This window comes from Schistocerca serialis, chromosome 3 (assembly GCF_023864345.2).
Source record: "Schistocerca serialis cubense isolate TAMUIC-IGC-003099 chromosome 3, iqSchSeri2.2, whole genome shotgun sequence".
Classification (NCBI taxonomy): domain Eukaryota; kingdom Metazoa; phylum Arthropoda; class Insecta; order Orthoptera; family Acrididae; genus Schistocerca; species Schistocerca serialis.
The window spans coordinates 977,899,098-977,921,697 of record NC_064640.1 but is presented as its reverse complement, the minus strand read 5'-3'; the positions used below and the strand labels follow the sequence as shown (position 1 = coordinate 977,921,697).

Genomic DNA, 22,600 nt, shown 5'->3' with positions numbered 1-22,600 from the left:
CAATGTATTTAAGGGTCACAGGCTTATTTTGTTTTATGAGCGAGTATAACAACAGCTTTGTTATGCTTATGTCCACAGCAATGTTTCTCGCCTGTAACTACTGAACCATAGTTTCTTTATGGTCACTAATGGTGGGAGTTTTATCTAAAATCATGGAATGGTACAGTGCATTGTCCATCACAAACACTGTCAGAACACTAAACTGGAGCAACAAATTTTTAAACCACTGTAGAAACCGTGGGTGATCCATATCCTCATGATAGTCACTGGTTTTTCTCAACTGAAAAACTAATAGTCCTTTAGGCACAAAGCTTTTCGAAGATCCTGCATGTGCCACAATTAATTGGGATTCTCTTCCTGTTGGCTGATGACTGCTGCTATTTGGTGTATCATCTGTCCAGCATTTCTCAACTGATTCTCCAGCATTGACTCAGGTTTCATCTAACTATATGACCAAGTGTATGTCCTTGCCTACAATTTTATCTAAGAAAATAGTATGAACTGCAACAACATGTGCTTCTTCAAGTGACAGTTTTTGTCCATCTGACTTTTTAAAACAGAAGCCCCTACTTCTTAATACCATCTTAAGTGACGTATTCCCCCCCTGAGAAAAGTTCACTTTTTTTTAAGGAAATTAGCAACTTCGCTACTTTCCTTCTATAGTATTCATATATATGCCGATGAATTGCATCGAATTGGAAAGAATCAATCTCTGTAACAGGACAAGGCTGCTTTTTTTTTTCTTTCCTGGAGTACTTAAAACCACAATGTTTCTCCCACAGCGGCTTTCTTCCACACTGTTCACTTCAGTGTCTTGTAAGTATTGTAGTAGTACCCCTTTCCTTATAACTGTTCTTTGACTTAGTCCCAGAGTTTCTGTAGTACACTCTAAAACTTTATCAACAGGAATCGATGCATGCCAATGAACAGAAACAAATACTTTTTCGTGCTCATAAAACTCATGCGTCCTCCATAGCAATTCCAAAGCCTGACTATTTAATGGCACTCCACGGTGCAACGGATTGTACCTTGGTGAACGACATCGTTTTGGTGACAAAAACTGTAGTCAAGGCGGTAACACAGCACAGCACAACAGCAGGAGTTCACGCACTAACATACAATGTTCACGCAGAAGCCGGCAACGTGATAGCATTGATGCCAGAACTGGCTATTATTCAGTGTTGTAATTGGTCCTGAAGATGCAGCGCCTTGCGTTCCTCACTTGTTTGTCAGTTATATTGCCAACTTTTGGGTACTTGGGGAGTGACCTTGAAGTGACATGTTTCAGCGGTATGGTGATTCTGTTTTAGACATATTGCCCTGTGAAGAGTCTGCAGCTAGCATGCACGCAAGCCACTACCATTTAGCTATGGATGTCTGTGGCAGGGGGTTTGCTTCCTGCTACCTTTATACTGGGCACCTACCTTTGGTGAACAGAACAATCTGATAACTACTATTCATATTTACACTAAGGATGCTAAAACCTTGATGGAACATTACTTCTAAATAGTGAATAGCGATTTTCTAATAGTTATGTACCTTACAAATGTAGTCTTTATGTTTTATGTCACAGGAATATGACTTCTGCAAGATGGCATGTTAAAAATGAGATATGCTAATGGTTGATATCCTGCCTAACTTTCAAGTTTTTCAGAGGTGATTCACAGTGTTTTCTGTGGACACTAAATCAGAGTATTCCTAACATAATTATACAAACACCCAAAGTAGAGGATGAATTGTTGAGTTTTCTTGTTTATACAAATTCAAGAACTTTGGTAGCTATTTCAAAACTCTCACTGTTCACAGAATATATTATTGGCTTCTGTTATTCTGAATGTTATTTGATGCACAACTATTTCTAGGACTTTCATTTACATCTAAGCAATCATATAGAATGAGATTATTTGAACAAGAAATGGTGCTCCATTTGTCTGCCTTGTCAACTACCAAGTACACCATGAAAACCTAACTGGGTAGAAAGACAGTATTTGTGCTTTTTGTAGCACCAGTGAGAAAATGCATGTAAACATACATCAACCACTTGTTTTTCTTGTCACTATTATGTTGCATATGGCTTTTTCACTTTGCTTTTACAGTAATCGAATGACTTAGTGAATTAATCCTAAAGGACACTTGGCATGTCAGTTAACACATTATCCACAGAAAATTCACTAGGGAGCTCACTAAAAAGTTAGTACAATATAAGAAAATAAAATGCAGTTAAGAAAAACATCAAACGTAATGCTGGATATCTGAAACGTCTATAATGAGAAACAAAGGAAAGATAAATTTTGTGTCGCAGACGATGTATAACTCATTAGAGAAGAAACAGAAGTGTTTGTTAAAAAGCTAATAGAACACAGTAGATTTGGATGAAAAGAATCCAGAACGAGACACTGAATTACAGTTCAAACAAGTGAAAATAGGAGTCCAATCAGTGACACTTGCTACAACATAATGAACTGTTGGAGGCTATTTCATTCCTGCATTGCACTGATAAATGTTAGGAGACTTTAAAATCTATGAGAATATCTCATAAACCACAGGATCATAAAATTTTATGATGGTAATTGCTCACTTTAGTAAGAAATCTGTAAAATGTCAAAATATAATTTATGAAAATTAAATTTACTCAATAAAATGGTCACGTCAGACTGATCTTAGCATAAAAAAAAATGAAACTGAATATGAAGTGTGAGAACATATTGTAGGATGTGTTGAAAAACTTTAAGAGGTGCACAGATGAATTACCTGTCAATTGCGATGGGCAACTTTTCTAAAAATAAATATCTGAAATCGTGTATTAAGAGCAAAGAACTAATTACATAAAAGTTTAGCACAAAGTTTATTCTTGATAATAATATTACAGTCATGTTGAATTGAGAAAACCTATTAGCTAAGAATTAATTCCCCCTTGAACCACAGACAGCCATACCATAGGTGCAACCACAATGGAGGGGTATCTGTGGAGAGACCAGACAAATGTGTAGTTCCTGCAGAGGGGCACCAGCCTTTCCAGTACTTGGTCTGGATGATGGACTGATCTGCCTTTGTAACGTCAGCTGACATTGTCTGGTACTGCAAACAGCCGAAAGCAAGGGAAAGCTAGAGCTGTTAGTTTTCGTGAGGGCACATAACTCTATGGCATGGTTAAATGATGACTGTATCCTCTTGAGCAAGATATTCCATAAAATAGTACACCATTTGAATCTCCTGGTGGGGACTACTCAGGAGGTCATTGTCATTAGGGAAAACAAAAATGGTATTCTATGGGTTAGACTGTGGAAAATTAGATCCCTTAATTGGGCAGGTACATTTAAAAATGTAAAAAGGGAAATGGATGGGTTGAAGTTAAAGATAGTAGGAATTAGTCACATGTGGTGGCAGGAAGAACAAGACTACTGATCAGGTGAGTACAGGTTCATAAATACAAAATTAAATAGGGGTAATGCAGGAGTGGGTCTAACAATGAATATGAAAGTAGGAACCGTATAAACTACTATGAACACCCCAGTGAATGAATTACCATAGCCAAGACAGACACCAATCCAATACTCACTGAAGTAGTACAAGTTTGTATGCCAATCAACACCACAGACAATGAAGAAATTATTTAGATGATTAATGGAAAAGAAAATTTTTAATTGTGATGGGAGACTGGAAAGGAAAAAACAATATGAGAATATGTACTGGTTAAAGGAATGAAATAGGAAGCTGCCTAGTAGAATTTTGTACAGATCATAATTTAATCTTTGCAATCACTTGGTTTAAGAATCACGAATGAAGTTTGTACACGTGGAAGATACCTAGAGGCCTTGGAATGTTTCGGACTGATTATATAATGGTAAAATAGAGATTTTGGAACCAGATTTTAAACTGTAAAACATTCCCAGGGGCAGATGCAGACACTGACAATGTATTCGTTGTGAACTGTAGATTAAAAATTAAGTAATTGCAAGAGGTAGGAAATTAAGGAGATGGGACTTCGATAAGTTGAAAGAACCTAAGGTTGCTGAGAGTTTCAAAGAGAGCACAAAGCAATAATTGATTTCAACAGGGGAAAGGAATAGAACAGGAGACAAATGGATAGCTTTGGGAGGTTAAATTGTGAAGGCAGCAGAGGATAAAAAAGATAACAAGTGGAAGGTGGAAAGAATATATACAGGGTCTATACAAGGGAAATGAACTTGAAGACAGTATTATAGAAAGCAAAAAGGAAGTAGATGAAGCTGAGATGGGAGATATGACTGACAGAACACAGAAATATTTTAGTGGCAATAAGGCCCCTGGAATAGTACATTTCCTTAAAACTACAGATATCATTTGAAGAGCCAGCCATGACAAAAATATTCCACATAGTGTGCAAAAGGTACGAGACAAGTGAAAGACTCTTATATTTCAAGAACAACACAATAATTCCAATAACAAAGAAAGCAGGTGTCGACCAGTGTGTATGTTACCGCACTATCACTTTAATAGGTCATGGCTGCAAAATACTGACATGAAACACAGGGTGATTATAATTAAAGTTAAACGTTCAAACTGCTGTAGAAATAACACCACTGGACAGAATGACATCAAATTGCAACAGAATATTATCACAGAAGGGGGTAAATGTATGGCAGAAGAAAAATAAATAGTTACAAAATGTAGCAATAGATGGCACAGTAAACATTATAATTTAATAGTGGTAAACTACAAATGACAAATGAATCATACAACAATGCCTAAGGTGTATGTTTGACATTAAAAAAACTGTACTACTCACTGTGCTTGAGTGTACAGGTGTGATACTGTCAGTTACATAAGCCCATCCACCACGGCAATGTCATATCACATCGGATGGGAAAAATCAATTTTTAATTGTATTGAGGCCAAAAATGATGAAAAAAGCATCACTCACATTGGTTTTTAATTGTCCTGAGGCCAAAAACGACATAAAATGCATCGATCACATCAGTTTTTAATTGTCCTGAGGCCAAAAACCGCATAAAAAGCATCAATCAGAATCAAATCAGATTATTAATTTCTGTGTGACTGGCATAAAAGATGTCCAGTATGCTGTCCACAGTTTTCTGGAACAAGTTGAAATCAAGAAACAGCACGTTCTACAACTGACCGAAGTATTTCCGGGGTTAAGTTCAGAATGTGTTGAGCATTGCGTGCATTCAATGCAGCTAATTTTGCAATCAGAACACTGAACACAACATTTTTCAGACAGACTCACAGCCAGAAGTCACACAGATTAAGATCAGGTGATCGAGACAGCCAGACTGTAGGGAAATGGCAGCTGATAATTCTAGCATTTCCGAAATGGCGCTTCAGCAGCTGCTGAACTGGATTTGCAATGTGTGGAAGTGTGTCATCTTGCATAAAAATCATCCCATCCACGCTGTTGGAGAGCTGGAATGGTGTGCTTGCACGAAGGGACTCGTATAGCTTACCAGTGACGGTACAGGTAACAGGTCTGGAATCACCTGTCTCTTCGAAAAAATATGGCCCTATGATAAATGATGCTGTAATCCCGCACCACACAGTGACCTTTTCAAGATGATTTGCGTGTGGATTTTCTGTTGCCCATATTCAAAAATTCTGTGTATTGACATATCCTCTCAGATGGAAGTGGGCTTCATCTGTCCACAAAATCTTCCAAGGCCAATCAAAGTCCACTTCCATGTGAGCAAGAATTCCTAAAGCAAAGGTCTCTTTTGCTGGCAGGTCAACAGGAAGCAACTCGTGCATATTGGTAATTTTGAATGGATAGTAAAGCAGGATGTTTCGTAGGATTTTATGCACCATGCTCACAAGTATGTACAATGTTTAGGCAATTCTCCGTGCACTACATGTCTGCACACCACCACTCATCTCCTCCTGCATTGCTGTGGCCACTGCTTCCACTGACATCAAATCAATTTTTTTCCTCCCTCTACCAGGTTGCATACCAAAAGAACCCGTCTTTTTGAATTTCCAAATCATTTTCTTAGGACCCACGGCAGTCGTCAGACCGATGCATTTTTTAAAACCCTTCAGTGTCCAGAACGTCTCAGAGCAACATGGGCACAGTCATCATTATTGTAATACAGCTTTACAAGCAGAGCGCAATCCTGCATCGGGACAGTCGTGGTGAATTCCATACATTTTCCCCCTTATCTCATAATGTTCTGTTGCAATTTGACGTCATTCTGACCAGTGGTGTAATTTCTACAGTGTTCTGAAAGTTTAACTTTAATAATAATCACCCTGTATTTACAGATGCATGGAAAAACTGCTAGTAACTGATCTTGGGGAAGTTCAGTTTGGTTTCCAGAGAAATGTAGGAACACACACGGCAATATTTAACAGTCACATTAGTGTTACCACCTGGTAAAAGCCTGCAGATGCACAGAAAGAGTGTCAGTGAGGTTCTAGAAGGTACTGGTAGGGATGTTGGGCAATGCCGACTCTAGTGCAATCAGCAGCTGCGCTAAACTTCTCAGCTGAGGATCCACGGTGATCAAGGAGGTCACACAGATTCTTGACTGGGTTTAAATCCAGGGAGTTTGGTGGCCAGGGAAGTATGGTAAATTCATCTTCGTGCTCTTCAAATGATGCACGTACACTGCGAGCTGTGTGACACATTGCATTGTCCTGCTAGTAGACATCATGTAGAGCAAAGGCACACTGCATGTACAGGTGGACATGTTGTCCAAGGATAAGTGCATACTTGTATCGATCCATTCCAGAATGACAAGAGCGCCGAGGGAGAGCCGTGAAAATATTCCCCAGACCATAATGGTCCCTCCTCCAGCGTGAAGGCCCCTGACAATTGTTGCAGCGTGTTTTCCATCTGTCTGACGGAGCACAGAACACGATTCATCTCAAAAGACCAGCTGTTGCCACTAAGTGGACGTCCAGTTGTGATACTGGTGTGCAAATTCCAGCCTTCATCGCTAATGAACAGCAGTCAGTTTGGGTGTGTGAACCAGAAGCTTGTTCCAGAGGCACACTGCAACAAAATTCATTGAATGGTCTTTGAGGAGACACTGTTAGTAGCCTCTCGGTTTGCCTGGGTGATCAGTTGCTCAACAGTTGGACATGTGTTCACCCATACACATCTGTCTTTCAACCCTGTCCTCTGTATCCCATTGTGCACCACTGCTGCCTTGCCACCGGTTTCGGATAGCACTATTTTGCAATGCACAGTACACTTTATTCATGGTGGCATGCAAACAGTTTACAGACTTAGCCATTTCAGAAATGATTCTACCCTTGTCTAAAAAGCCAACAATCGTACCCTTTCAGACATCAGATAAAGTGAAATACATTGCTTCATTTCCACATTACAACAATTACTGCACTATTTTCCGCATCCCCGACATGCTTTATACGACCCTCCACTTCTGTCTAATGCTACCATCTGTGACTGGTTATTGCATATCGACATCGGGCGTAGGTAGGGGTCACACTAATGTGACTGGACCGTTTATCTTAGAAGATAGTCTTAAGAAAGCCAAACCTACGTTTTTATCATTTGTAGATTTAATCAAAGCTTTTGACAATGGTGACTGGAGTACACCCTTTGAAATTCTAAAGGTAGAATAGGCAAAATTAATGGAGTGAAAGGTTATTTAACACTTGCACAAAAACCTGATTGAAGTTATAAGAGTTGAACGACACGAAAGGGAAGCATTAGATCAGAGGGGAATGTGACTCGGTTGAAGCCTATGCCTATTGTTATTCAATCAGTACATTGAGGAAGTAGAAAAAGCAACCAAAGAAAATTTTTGAGAAGAAATTAAAGTTCAGGGTAAATAAAATAAAATAAAAAAAGGTTTGCCAATGACACTGTAATTCTGCCACAGACAGCATAGGACTTGGAAAAGCAGTTGAACGTAATGGACAGTGTCTTCAAAGGAAGATCTAAGATGAGCATCAACAAAACCAAAACAAAGGTAATGGAATGTACTCAAATTAAATCAGGTGATGCTGAGGGAATTATACTATGAAATGAGACACTAAAAGCAGTAGGTGAACTTTGCTATTTGGGCAGTAAACTAACTAATGAATGCCCAAGTAGACAATATATAAAATGTAGACTGGCAACAGCTAAAAAAGCATTTGTGAAGAAGAGAAATTTTTTGACACTGAATATAAATTCAAGTGTTAGGAAGTCTTTTCTGAAGGTACTTGTTTGGAGTGTAGCCTTCTGTAGAAATGACATTCAAACAATAATTAATTCAAACAAGAAAAAAATATAAGCTTTTGAAATCTGGTGCAACAGAAGAATGCCAAAGATTAAATTGATAGATTGTATAACTAATGAAGAGGTACTGAATAGAACTGTGGAGAAAAGAAATTTGTGGCACAACTTGACTAAAAGAAAGGGTTGGTTGACAGGACACGTTCTGAGACATCAAGAAATCACAAATTTAATACTGGAGCACATTTGTAAATGGATATCACCAAATTAATATAGTGAGCAGATTCAAGTGGATATAGGTTGCAGTGGTTATTCAGAGATGATGAGTGCTGCATGTCCCATGTGTGGCCTCACTTCAGGCATCATTTGCCCCCACAGGGACAAGGACCTGCAAGCCAAACACCAACCTGCACTCATCCCATATGTTTCCACCATGAGAGGTGCCAAGTCCACTTCCAGCAGAATGCACATTTATGACCACTGTACTGTGATTGAGGGCGCTATTTTCCTGCATTGTGCCACGTGCTTCCAGCGGCTCGTGCTGTATCTGTATGCCGCAATGATATTTAGGCTGCTACTCAAACAGAGATCAGCAGTTCAGGCTCAACTATCGAACCAGTCATTCCTTCGAGTTCTCTGGGACAAATGTTGGTTGCATCCACAGTCCATCAATCGGAGTGTCAGACAGTCACTGTGCAGTGTTTAGATTCTAATCTCTACAGAGCTTAGGACAGTGACTTTACTTATTCAGACTTTGGTTTTACGCAAACAAAGTACTGAGTGTGTTGTTAACTTCAGAACATTCCAAGTGAACCCAGACTTGCACTCTTTTCTTAGTCATTTTGGCCTCTGGCCACTTAATCATTATTTGTTTTCCTTTTTGGGACCGACACAATTTTCATCTGTAAAAAACTTAATCCGGGAAGGAGCTTTTGGTTTAGTACTTACTAGTAACTTGTTCTAGATTGTTTAAGCAGGTAGTGTTCCCACGACTGCAAAACACGTCATTTATTGGGGATGAGGAATTTTCTGGTCCCAGCGACGCCCTCCTCTCTCTCCGTTTTCATCCCACATCATTTTTTGGTGATGAGAATTTAAAAAAAAAAGTGAGTTTTCATATCACCATTTGACAACAAATAAACACGTCCCTCTGCTTCACTACTGCATTTTAAAGTTTCGTCCCATTATTGGTGATGGCTTCTATGTTTCATCTGAGCATTTGGTGACGGGTAAACATTCTCATGGGTTCCAGTGCCACCTCTCCAAGATTTGTCACATATTAGTAAGTGACAAAGATTTTTTTCTGGCCCCAGTGCCTCCAATTTCTCCAGTGCTACCTCCAAATTTCACCCACGAATATATGGTGAAGAGTTATTTTCTTCTGAACTTCACGTCTCATCCACTCTCGGTAGACAGTGTTTTGTTTTGGCTCCAGGGCTCAACATTTTTGCCCCACCATTGGCGATGGCCTCACCACCTTTGTCCCACCATTGGTGATTGTTTCTAGGTTTCATCCCACCATTTCGTGATTTTGGTAGGTAGGAAAGGGGGGGGGGGGGGGGCGGGCGGCGGGGTGTCAACATTTTAATCAGCTCCAGTTTCGAAGTTTCTTCCCGTTAACTGGCAAAAAACTAGAAAAAATTTTTCATCAGTTCCAACATTGCAGTGCCACTATCAACTGGCACTGTTTCTGGCATAGCACCAGAACACACTACCCATTACAGAGTTGTCATGACACTGGAGGTACCCAGCTGTTGCCCCAACGCACCTTCATGGACAACCACCTCTGGACTGAACCACTGCAGCTTCCTCCTCCTGGCACAGCACCATGTAATGGATCTGGGAGATGTGTTATTTTCTACCGGATTTGTCGATACCAAATTGTAAATGTTTTCTTATATTTTTTGTCAGAATTTTTTTAATAATTTGCCTTATTATATGTTAAATTACTTATGTTTTTGAGAGTGAAAGCATATTGATTACTATTAGTAAATGTCTCGAAGAATATCAAAGAGACTGATTACAAGTGGAAGCTTGTGTGTTGTGTAAAATGTCTTTCACGCTGGAGTCGTCTTTGACTATAGTCAGTCGGCAGTGATATCTTGGTGTGTGTTGACGGTAGAAGAATGTGCACGTCGCTGTCATAAATAATTTTGAATTATGTTACTTTTTTTTTATATAAACTTTAAGAAGAAACTACATTCGAAGAAATGGTATTTGAAGCACCAAAAATGAGGCAAACACATTGAACCAGGTCATTTCTGCAGCCGACAAAGATGCATTGTGGAATCATACTTCCACTAGACAACTGAAGCCAAGACCAATATCGCCTTGTAAAGATCTAACGGAAAAGGTACTGTCACGAAATATGCCAAATTTAAGTAAATAAAAAATAGTGAGCATATTTCAACTTTGTGTCTCAGCCGGGATACCATATTTCAACCATAACTTGCTACCCAATGCTTCCTCACGCATAGATCTCATGGTAACTCCCACCAGCGAACCTCCATGATCACACTTGTTTACTTTCCCCTGGTCCTGCCCATGCCTAACACACACACACACACACACACACACACACACACACACACACACACACACACACACACACAAAATTTCTGATCCTTTTTTCTGTGCATAACCAATGCAAGCATTTTACAAATATCCTTTCCATACTTAATTCTTTGGTGTTCCTGCACTCAACTATGCCCTCTGAGCACAATCATTGTCCGTCCCATAACCATCGTTCCCCTCTGGACACAACATTTTTGCATCTCATGTACTTCCACACTCATCCATGCCCTCTGTGCACAATAATTGTACATCTCACAGCATCCACACTCATCATGCCTCCTGGGCACAATAATTCTACTTCTCAGGTGCTTCCACACTTGCAAACACCTTCCAGGCACAGCTTTCCTATCTTTCAGGTGTTCTCACACTCACTTCCACCCTCAGGGTCAATTTTTCCTGCATCCTCTCCATGATGCTCTGGCACCCCTATCAACCATCCAAATGCAGTGTGTCACTATGTTTTATATCCTTGCTGACTAACTCCAGATGGCTGGCTCCTAGGCTGCTGTCACCCTTGCCAGGCACCCCAGGTCTGCCTACACAAGCCTTGCCACAGGTCCAGAATCCCAGTCTATCAACACAGACACTGGACATATCTGACACCACTTCCTCAGGGCTATGCCATGATGGTTCCTTGCCCTATGTCTCCCAGTGGTGCCACTGTCGATTTATGGGTGGAGGGAGTGGAAGGAGGCCCAATTGTCACTCTCCACACAGGTGTCTTCACCATCTCTTCACTGGGGGAAGGGATACTACTCCTACTAGACAGTAACCTGCAAACCTGCAACACACATGCATCCTGCAGGTGGCCACACTTCAGGTATCATCTGCTGCGGCATGTACAAGCATCTGCAGGCCAAAGACCAATCCGTGCTCATCCTGCATGTTGGTAAATGTTCTGGACAACAACAATATCATTTGTTTTGTTGTGCATGGAGTCTCTGGAAGCCAACACTAGAGTTGCCCAATCCGCTGCCAGCAGAACGCACATTCACGACTATGGTACTTTGATTGCAGGCACTATTTTTCTACGTCATGTCACATGGCTGCCAGCAGCTCACATTAGTATCCATGTGCCCTGATAGTATTTAGGCCACCACTCAGCCACAGATCAACAGTCCAGTATCAGCTATCAAATGCATCAATCAGAGCTCTTACTGGGAATCATCATTAGACAGAGTTTAACTTGTAATCTCTATCAAGCTTAGGGCAGTAACTTTACTTCTTCACAATTTGGTCTTAATGCCAAGTACTGAGTGTTATTAACTTCAGAACATTCCAAGTGAACATGAACTTGAACCTTTTTGTTACTCATTTTGGCCTTTAACCACTCAATCATTATTTACTTTCACTGCTGGGACTCAAAGCACCAGCCAAATTTTAATCTGTAAATAACTTACTCCAAGAAGGAGTTTTTATTTTGTACTTATTAATAAACTTATTCTACAATGTTTGCCTGGGCAGTTCTCATTGCACCACCACTGGCACAAGACACCTCAAACCAGTGTTCAAACTGAAGACCACAACAACAGGAATTAATTATGAAATGGGGAGAAACTGAGGCATATTTGCTAATGTATGCCCACTGTGAAAAGGATAACAAATTCAAATAATACTGTGGGCTGGAAAATGATACACTGGGAATGGTAAACAGCAGTTTTCAAAAACAGAATGCAGTACTGTTAATGGGCAACTGAAATGAAGATATATGTTTCAGTGACAGTTGTTATCTCAAATGAAGATAAGAAAATGTAATTAACCACCACAAACAAAACAATACATGTACCAATATTGCAAATATTAGTTACAGTATCTGATGCCAATGCTTGGGCGCAGACATAATTAACTGAGAATGCACAAGATCTAAAGAAGTTATTCTGGTCTCCAACTCAAAGGGACATGTAGTGAGTGATCATTGAGTTATGACTATTTTAAGCAGTTTGTTAACTCTGTTCTGTCTTAATATACTATTCTCAGTAAATCATGATGTTTCATCATCATTAGTGGCTCCCATCCTCAATTCTATTGAGTAGTTGCATCAAATTACACATGTTATTCATCACCATAATCAAATAAGTGTCTGCAAAGAAGGCAGCACTTGTGAACATATATCAAATGCCAACTGTATCAGCACATGCCAGCCAATAGATGCCACCTATAGTGTATTGCTTATGTTGCACCTTCTGTATGATTCTTTTGCCTTGATATGTGTGGAGTCCATTATTGTTCAGCAGTTTATGAATAAAGCCATATTTGTGTTACCTGGATCAGTTGTGTGTATTACTTTGTTACTACAAAAGGCCTTACATAGTGTCAGATAGGTTACTGTACTTCAATACAGGCAAAACACTTAATATACACAAAATATATGTGTGTGCCTCTCCTGAACCAAAGTTCTGAGTGATTTAACTTTCCTGTATCAACATAGTGGAATCTCTGCCTTTCCTTCCTTCCTGTTTTCTTGTTAAAAGAGTCAGGACAGCTATGATGGTGTTTGTTTCTGGATATATTCATAAGTCATAGCATAGTTTTCATTAAATTTCATAAGTATAATGTGATTCTTTAATGTGCAGTCTTGGTAATGTTCTGTTTAAAGCACTGCCAAAAGTATTAAACACAATTATACTGGGACAATCTTGAGCATATACAAATAACGGGGAGAGGGGGGGGGGGGGGGGGGGGGGATTCAGTAGGAGGAAGGAGAAAGAATGAGAGTGTGCCTGTAAATATATCTGTTATGAAGAGACAATAGGGAATTTTAGTGAAGGAAATCTGTATCATGATACTCTTAAATCAATATATATGCACATTGCACCACTATCATATCATTTCTTAAAAGTGAATCAACCATAAATTTCTTTCTTGTGTGTTAGTATTGTATAGTGAAGCTTAACTACCAAAGTAACATGCTCTAAAAACCACAAATCTACAAAAACTAAAATTAGCTTGCACTACAAACATAAACCAAATAGTTTCTAGATATCTGGCATGCATTCACGTTTATTGAAACTTACGGTTGCTTGCGTATAACTTCTCCTATAACACTGCAGCGAAATAGAAAGAAAGGAAAATATTTCAGTTCATATTGAAACAAGTAAAATGTGATTATCTTAGTAACAAAACACTGATATAAATAATACTCATAACAGTGTCAGTACAGGATTCATTGTTAGAGGAAATGCAAGTCATCACTAATCTAAAGAAATGAAGTCGTGTCTGTCCAATTAACAGGACATTGTTAGGACAACAGTTTCCTTATGTCTGAAAAAAATACTTTCCTCTCAGAACTCTTAACTAACATTTAATTTTGCTAAACTCAAATACATATATCCATGTTGCTTGCTATTGATACCTTGGCCTTAAAAGAATGATACAGGGATCAAAGAGATAAACAATGGAATTTATAAAGAGAGAAACACAAAGGAAAGGGAAACATTCTGCCAAGGAAGTGCAAGCACTGAATAAGATAGTGATAAAAGGCTAAGTAATAGACATTCCATGAGGTGAGGATACAAGAATGGCAGTAGTAAATGAAGGCACAAAATATAGGGTGTCCCTCACAATAGTTGTCAGGCACACTTTCTCTTACATTTTGGCAGTTATCTGCTATTTCGTTTTTGCAATACTTTCATCAAATATTTCAAGTCATGCCTGCTGGTGACAGAAAGTGTTGGTTTGTCTCCCATAAATAACAAAATTATTTTTAAAGAGGACGTTTATGTGCCCATTTGAAAGAGCAGCCCAAAATGATTCTACTACAAAGTTCATTTCATCAATATGTGTTAACAGGGACATTAAAACATGAAAAAGTCTAATACTCTGACAGGCACTGACTGCTCAGCAGTGCTGCTCAGTCACTGCTGGAGTACTGGTTATTCTATGTGTCTTAATGTCCCTGTTAATACATATCGATTCAATGAATATTGCTGTAGACTAATTAGGACTGTCGAATGGGCACTTAAAATTCAACTTCAAGAAACATTTTGTTCTTAACGGGAAACAAGCTGATGCTTTTTGTTGACACTGGGTGTAGCATGGAAGATGTAATGAGCAGTACTTGTTAGGGCTAGGGGTGAATGCAGATACACACTGCAAAACAAAATTGCAAATGAGTGGTGAAACACCAGAGAATATGCACCTGATGACCCTTTGAAGATGCATGCCCCCCCCCCCCCCCCACCACACACACACACACACACACACACACACACACACACACACACACACACACACACACACACACACACACACAGAGAGAGAGAGAGAGAGAGAGAGAGAGAGAGAGAGAGAGAGAGAGAGAGGCAGGCATGCACGTGTACCTGAATGAATGCTTACTGAGTACAAAGGCATGAAACTGGAGAGTAAAAATAGGGTCCTACTTCAGCACCAAATGTGCAGGCAGTTAAATTTGTGACTGTGCAAGCTATAATGAATGCATATTACTTAGCCGTTATACTGTCATTACTGCCAGAGCTCAGCAAGAGGATCAGGGTGGCAGTGGGGTGGTTTCTGCCTAGACGGGAAATTTTCAGCGTCAGTTTAAGTATGTTTTCCCTCCAAGAAGAGGAAAGTGGCCAGGGATTAATAGATGTGATGGCAAACTGTGTCCACCTCTGTAGCTGAGTGGTCAGCACATCTGACTGCCATGCAGAGGATCCAGGTTCAATTTCCAACACTGCCAGTGATTTTTTCTTGGTGGGAGAGTTGGAATGAGGTGCACTCAGCCCCATGATGCCAACTGAGGAGCTACTCAAATGAGAAGTAGTGGCTCCAAGGCCAGGAAATCTGACAATGCCCAGGAGAGTAGTTTGTTTATCCCTTAACCCTCCATACCACATCTCAATGACATTGTATGGCAGAGGATGACACAATGGCTAGTCAGCATTGCATGATCCTCCGAGCCTGTCTGTACAGTTTACTTATCTTTTATTACTAAATGCAGGGCTTCGCTCTTCAAGAACATGACAACTGGTTTGTGGACACATTCAAATATTGTGACGATGAACGCAATACAATCAGTAGGACTTGATTGGAGATCTTCTATTAACATGAACAGTGTAATTTACAAACTTAACATTTTCAGATGTTCTTCATTGAGCTGTTAATAAAAAAAAAGTACAATGCAACTCACATCTACAGGGCACCCACACATAAATAGGGTTGAGACTTAGCATGCAAAATAGCAGAAGTTTGTAACTGAACAGAAGTTGGAATTGCTGTAATTAGCTGCACACGCATTAACAACATAACAATAGCACTACATGTGTGTCTGTTTACTGAAGTTAAAGGAAATTGCACCAACCAGCTCCTTGGTCATTTTGTACAGTATACAGTCAGAGAGAGAAAAAATAATTCCTCTTTACAGCTTCCAAACATACATACAAGTAGAATTCAATAACTATAAGAGAATGTACAATTTTTTGAAATGCAAAATTTTCCAGTGACAGTATTCCCAAACAGATTATGTCCTAAGAGGAAAAATAGTGAGCTGATAGATGAAATGGCAGCCTTCTATTCTATTTATTTCATCTTCCATTTCAACTTGGTTTTGTTCCAGTGTTAAAAAGGTATTGTTATAAGAGTTATATAAAACAGAAATAAAAGATGCTGTTGGAATGAAGTAGGGAATCTAATTCATACAAGATGACCACAAAAGCCTAAAGCAGTTTATAGGACTGAAAATTGTGGTTCGAGACTTTTCTGCAGATATATCACAACGGAATGCATTAACAACCAAATGATAAATTAGTGTTTGGTAGAGGAACATCAGGATGCAGAAGAAGAAAGTAGACTGCCATGACCCAGAAGCGACAGTAAAGGTGGCTTTCAAATAGAAGTTGAATCCTTTCCACGTGCAGTTACTGAAGAGTGCATAAAGATTTCATTTTATGAATGCTGGATTTACCATCTTTTTTACGTGTAATGCAATTAACTTATTTATAATCCTAATGTACTGATAGTTAAAGAGTTAATAAAATATGAAATTGTGTGAAAAATGGAATAATTTTGCATAAAAATTAGAAAAATAAACAGTTGGAAAAAAGTGGATAGTTCCTAAATTACAAATGAAAAGATCTGACATATACAATACCCAGTAGGTCCTGAGATTTATTCTGTCATTTATTATTTCTGTCATTTCTGACAATGCTTTGTTAATGTAAGAAATGCCAAACTGCACCATAGTACTGTAGATTAAAAGTCAAACTATAGGTTACACTGTAATTATCTGGGTGAGTCAGTTCAAAGATCAGAGGAATACAAAGACAAACTACTTACAATAGGGCCACAACTAATAAAACACAATCAGTTTCCAAATCAATCTTTAGGCTGACGATAGCTTTATGTATTGGATGCTGAATCAATTTTGAATTCCTTCATGTGTTCTGTGTCATTGATGCTAACAATAAACTTCTGGTGAATGATTATATATTTTACGAAATTCTACGTGCAAATTCTGATTGTGCTAAAATAATCAATTTCTCTTCCTTTTTACAAAGTGTCTCTGAGAAATAAAAAAATTTAAAACTATTCAATTCAGCATTAATTTAATCTCTTTATTTATTAGTGCAATAGACACAAAAATATACTTAAAAATCATCTTTCTCCACAACTGCAATAAATCATCACCAAAAGTTCTGAAAGTTTCAAATTTAATTTCACTGAGATGGTGCAATGTATCAACAGTACTGAAAACTCAATTCTTTAACTTTATGATGTCACAACACTTACTGTACAATCTGGTTATCTTCAGAAGTTGTGTTCTTTTCCCCTGGTTCAGAGACAGACCTATATTGTAGCCCATTGTATGTTTTCCAGAAGAGATACTCTCTAAGAAAGAAAGAAAAATATTGTAGAACAAGATGTATTGTTGAATCTTTAAATTAATGTTGTATGTTTGTTTCACTAAAATGTACCTGTAGTACTTCAGTCCTTCATACAGTGCAGCCATGAATACGATGCCAATAATGGAGCCAATAAGACCTCCAACAGAATTTATCTTCCAACCATCAAATAAAACTGTTTCAGTATAGCCTGTGTGGAATGTCATTGCCTGTGAGAAACAGTTCAGTTCATCACATTTGACATTCTCATAAATTCTTAAAATAATTACACTAGAAAATTACAAAGGACCTACAGTTCAAAGATTGTGAATGTGTTTAATAACATTTGGTAATTTCATTAATATAAAATAAATCAACAAATGTGACTCAAAATACCAGGAAACCTGCATATTCCCATGAAACAAATTCTTGAAAATTAACTTAGTAAGTTTTAAAATTAATTCCCTTAAAAAAATTTTGACATGGATAGTCAGGCAGCAGTTAGAGTTGACAGTAAATTGAGTTCATGGTTCAGAGTAGTTTCAGGGGTAAGACAAGGCTGCAACCTGTCTCCACTGTTGTTCATATTATATATGGATCATATGTTGAAAACAATAGACTGGCTGGGTGAGATTAAGATGTGCGAACACAAAATAAGCAGTCTTGCATATGCGGATGACTCAGTTGTGATGGCAGATTCGATTGAAAGTTTGCAAAGTAATATTTCAGAGCTAGATCAGAAATGTAAGGACTATGGTATGAAGATTAAAATCTCCAAAACGAAAGTAATGCCAGTGGGAAAGAGATATAAACGGATTGAGTGCCAAATAGGAGGAACAAAGTTAGAACAGGTGGACAGTTTCAAGTGCTAGGATGCATATTCTCACAGGATGGCAACATAGTGAAAGAACTGGAAGCGAGGTGTAGCAAAGCTAATGCAGTGAGTGCTCAGCTACGATCTACTCTCTTCTGCAAGAAGGAAGTCAGTACCAAGGCTAAGTTATCTGTGCACTGTTAAATCTTTCGACCGACTTTGTTGTATGGGAGCAAAAGCTGGGTGGATTGAGGGTACCTTATCAATAAGGTTGAGGTAACGGATATGAAAGTAGCTAGGATGATTGCAGGTACTAGTAGATGGGAACAATGGCAGGAGGGTGTCCACAATGAGGAAATCAAAGAAAAACTGGGAGTGAACTCTATAGATGTAGCAGTCAGGGCGAACAGGCTTAGATGGTGGGGTCATGTTACATGCATGGGAGAAGCAAGGTTACCCAAGAGACTCATGGGTTCAGCAATAGAGGGTAGGAGGAGTCGGGGCAGACCAAGGAGAAGGTACCTGGATTCGGTTAAGAATGATTTTGAAGTAATAGGCTTAACATCAGAAGAGGCACCAATGTTAGCACAGAATAGGGGATCATGGAGGAATTTTATAAAGGGGACTATGCTCCAGACTGAACGCTGAAAGGCATAATCAGTCTTAAATGATGATGAAAAATTTTCTATTAAAAGTGTTACTACCATAAAATTTAATTGATTATGTCCATCAGAGACAAATTCATGTTTCAGAATGTGACTGAAAATGTAATACACAGAAGAAAATGTGAGTAATCTTACATTTAAAAACTTTTCTGTGAAATGGCCTCAAGTGTCAAGGAATTTAACATATTTTTCTCATTCATAAGTTTTCATTCTTTTTTCTTATATTGAATATTTTGTAGTCCAAAGAAACCATGCACAAAGTATATTTCTTTTCTTGAGTCACCAGTGGAAGTACAATATTATTTGAGTAGCCAAGATGCAAAAGCCGCTAAATGTATGTTTTGTTGATTTTGAGTTGCACAGACTGCAATATAGATTTTTTCTGTGCCTATATGACGGAATAGGTTTTAGAGTGTAAAACCAACTATAAGCCATTGAAAATGGCTGTAGAAAATTGTGTTTAGTTGCAAAGGGTGCTAATTGCACATAGTCTTTGGGTGCAAATCCCACTAAATATCCAACATTTGCAATATCTACGAATTTCAACAGGCATGGCAGTCACTGCGCCATGTCCAGGTGCAAAGCATGCCAACTGACATCAGGCTTACCAATCTAGACAGTTACAGCTACTTTTCAGTTTGTTACAATTGGAGGAGATATTATTCTCACTCAGTGTTAGAGTGGCTGCACTGAAATGAACATGTATGCAACAATGAAACTCTCGCTGCTGATGCATTGTTGAAATATATGCCAGTAAGCACAGTTCAGCTGATCAGCAGTGTGTTTGTTGATATATTTGGATGAGTGTTTTGAAGAAAGGAGTGATTTTTGTGGATGGTTTAAATGCAGAAGATGGTACAAGCAAAGTGGGAATAACTGAATCAGTAGGAATTCTGCAAGAAGCCAAACCTGTTGTGGTAGTTGCAAATGACCAGAATGATCCTAAGGGCAATGGTCCCTCCCAGAAAAGGAAAACGTGTTCTGATCAGAGAAAGAGAAATGTTGCAAAACAGAAAGGTAAGAACATGACGTCTATTATTACAGCAATGTTGCGCAATGAAAACTGTGTTGACACTAATTGTTACGACATAATCTCAACAAAATCATGGTATGATCTGTGCTCTCCTCTACACAGTGCTGTAGTCCAACCAATTTAATGGTCAAGCAAGGAATGAGCATGATCATCCAGAGTTGTGCTATGGACTACACTTACACTGTTGCCAGACTGCTCCCAGATTCAGTTTCGCAGGAATTGTCCACACAAGAGGATTTTAAGCAACCACTGGAGGAGGGGGTGTTGGAAGTAAAAAATGAGATTTCCTACCAGTCATGTGGTTTAATCATGCCTTTTTATATACATTATTTGATTTTTAACTTAGCTCATTGTGCTTACTACCTATTTATTTTGTCTGCCTGTACAGACTTCTATCTACTCTTCAAGACCTGTGATGTGGCCCACCCCTCCCCCCTTCCTCCTCATCACCTTTTACTGCTTCTACGTACTTAAGCATCGGGGTTTGTTTCAAATATAAACCCATAGTCTTCCCAAAGATGCCTGATTGTAAACATCTCTTCGGAAAACTAAGATGTAATGGACTTACCATGCAAGACTTAAGAAAAATTCAACAAGCGTTTTACCCAAAAAGTACCCCGAGAGTGGCAGCTACATAGCTCAACATGTCTCTACCATATCTTCTGAAAGAAGATCCAATGAGGGTGGAAAAAAGAAATAAACTACCACTGCCCATTTTTCTCTATCAAAAAATGAGAGGTGAGGAGATCAAAAATGTTGCTGTTTGCAAAGCAGTTTCTTTGTCAATTTTGCAAATTAAGAAGGATAGAGTTACTGGATTGTGCCAAAAAATTTTAGACCAAGATGCAGTTCCCATTGAGATGAGAGGAGGTGACAGAAGAACCAAGCTGTATGAAATGAAAAGAGAGAGTGTGAAAAACCACATTAGAAGTTCATCTCTTTAGAACATCACTGCTCGGGAGGAACCAGCACCAAAAGAATCTAAGCAGCAAATTGAGCAAACGAAGGTAAATTGTGAAGAGAACCCTGAAAACATTGTCGAATATGATTACTAAAGGTGCATTTTTCAAAAGATTTCAATACTGGCTTTGGTGGCCAACATGTTGGCGATAGTTATTTGACATGCTCATCACTGGGAAATCATAATGAAGAGAAAAATGAAGTGCCAAAAAGGAGAGCCTGCAAACCCAGGTCAAAGTCCACAATATGAGAGCTGACATGTTCTACACAAATCTAAAAATAAATAATGAGGATGAAATAACTCTCAGCTATGATTGTCAAAAGAATCAAGTACTACCAAAGGTGCCAGACCAAGCAGCCTATTATTCCCATCATATGTACCATTACAACTTTACAATCTGCCAGGGCTCCTCGGAGTCCCCCCCCCCAAGAAAACTGACACAGTGTTTTTGAACATTTGGTTGGAACACGAATATGCCAAAGGATCAAACTAAATGGTTCACCACAAACTAACTTACCTAAACTTTGAAGGAGCAGAAAAATTTCAGTTGTTTTGTGACGGATGTGGGAGCCTACATAAAAACACGATGCTCAGCATGCTATGTCACTGGTTCTTCTCAAAGTTCTTGACAATATAGAAGAAATAGAACTGTGGTTCCTAATAGTGGGCCACTCTTTCAGCCCACCAGACAGGATGTTTGGTAACACTAAAAGAAAACTTCACAAGTTGAGCATCATTGTAAACCCCTCTATGTACATTCAGCACAAGATTGGAAAGAATATATGGAAGGCTTGGTGAAAGTTACTTGTAACTGGCATTTCCAGATTCAAAAAGCCATAAAATTGTGGAGCAAAACCAAGAAAATTTGTCTAGTTCATGGAGAGACCTCCTACAGTTTTGAAGTTGGAGAGGGGAAGAGCATCCTGCACAGGGGAAAAAATTTCAGCAAAGCAAATGTTCCAACACCAATCACAGCAGATGTAGAACTTTCAGAAACTTGGTGAGGTCAGAAAGCTTTTTGAGCTTTACTTTGGTGAAGACTGGGCTACCAACAACAAACTCAAATTCTACAAGGATGTTGGATGAGCAGGAAGCCACACCTACAGTTGTTCCTGCTGCTGCCAACCATCAGAACAAGAAAGAAACCAGAACTGATTTTGAGTTTATGGACAGTGTTGAGGTCGATGTCTCTTAAACACAATTTTCAGCCAGTTTATTTTCTAAAATTTTGTTGATGTTTTACTAAGATGCAATTTAGAGCTTACTTTATTTTCTACATCACCTTATGATGTCAAAAGCACAATGGTGTATTCTTTTTAAATCCTTAAGTTAAACAGTCATTTATTTTTGTTTTTGATGTTAAATAAGTCACTTTCAAATTTTTATATGCCAATTTTGCAGAATTTGAAATAAAAGATATTCTGTTTATATATTGCAGAATTAAAGTCCATCCTTCTGTCAGTTCTAACATCATCCAACAGTGGGTTTTGCAACCAAATCTTTGTTCATAATTGAATCAATATGTTTGCAAAACCTGCTAACTGCATAAATCT

At 38.7% G+C, this 22,600-nt stretch overlaps 1 protein-coding gene across 2 annotated transcripts in view; it reads right to left on the bottom strand.

Moving 5' to 3' along the window:
• LOC126471416 (high affinity copper uptake protein 1-like) overlaps positions 1-22,600 on the bottom strand; it is a 163,140-nt gene that overhangs the window by 5,819 nt on the left and 134,721 nt on the right. The window contains exons 3-5 of one of the 2 annotated variants that reach the window (XM_050099551.1): positions 17,668-17,804; positions 17,483-17,581; positions 13,768-13,797 (exon numbers count right to left, since the gene is read on the bottom strand). In XM_050099551.1, the coding sequence (XP_049955508.1) occupies positions 13,768-13,797; positions 17,483-17,581; positions 17,668-17,804 (266 nt within the window). The remainder of the gene's footprint in view (positions 1-13,767; positions 13,798-17,482; positions 17,582-17,667; positions 17,805-22,600) is intronic. The other variant, XM_050099552.1, reaches the window with a different exon arrangement.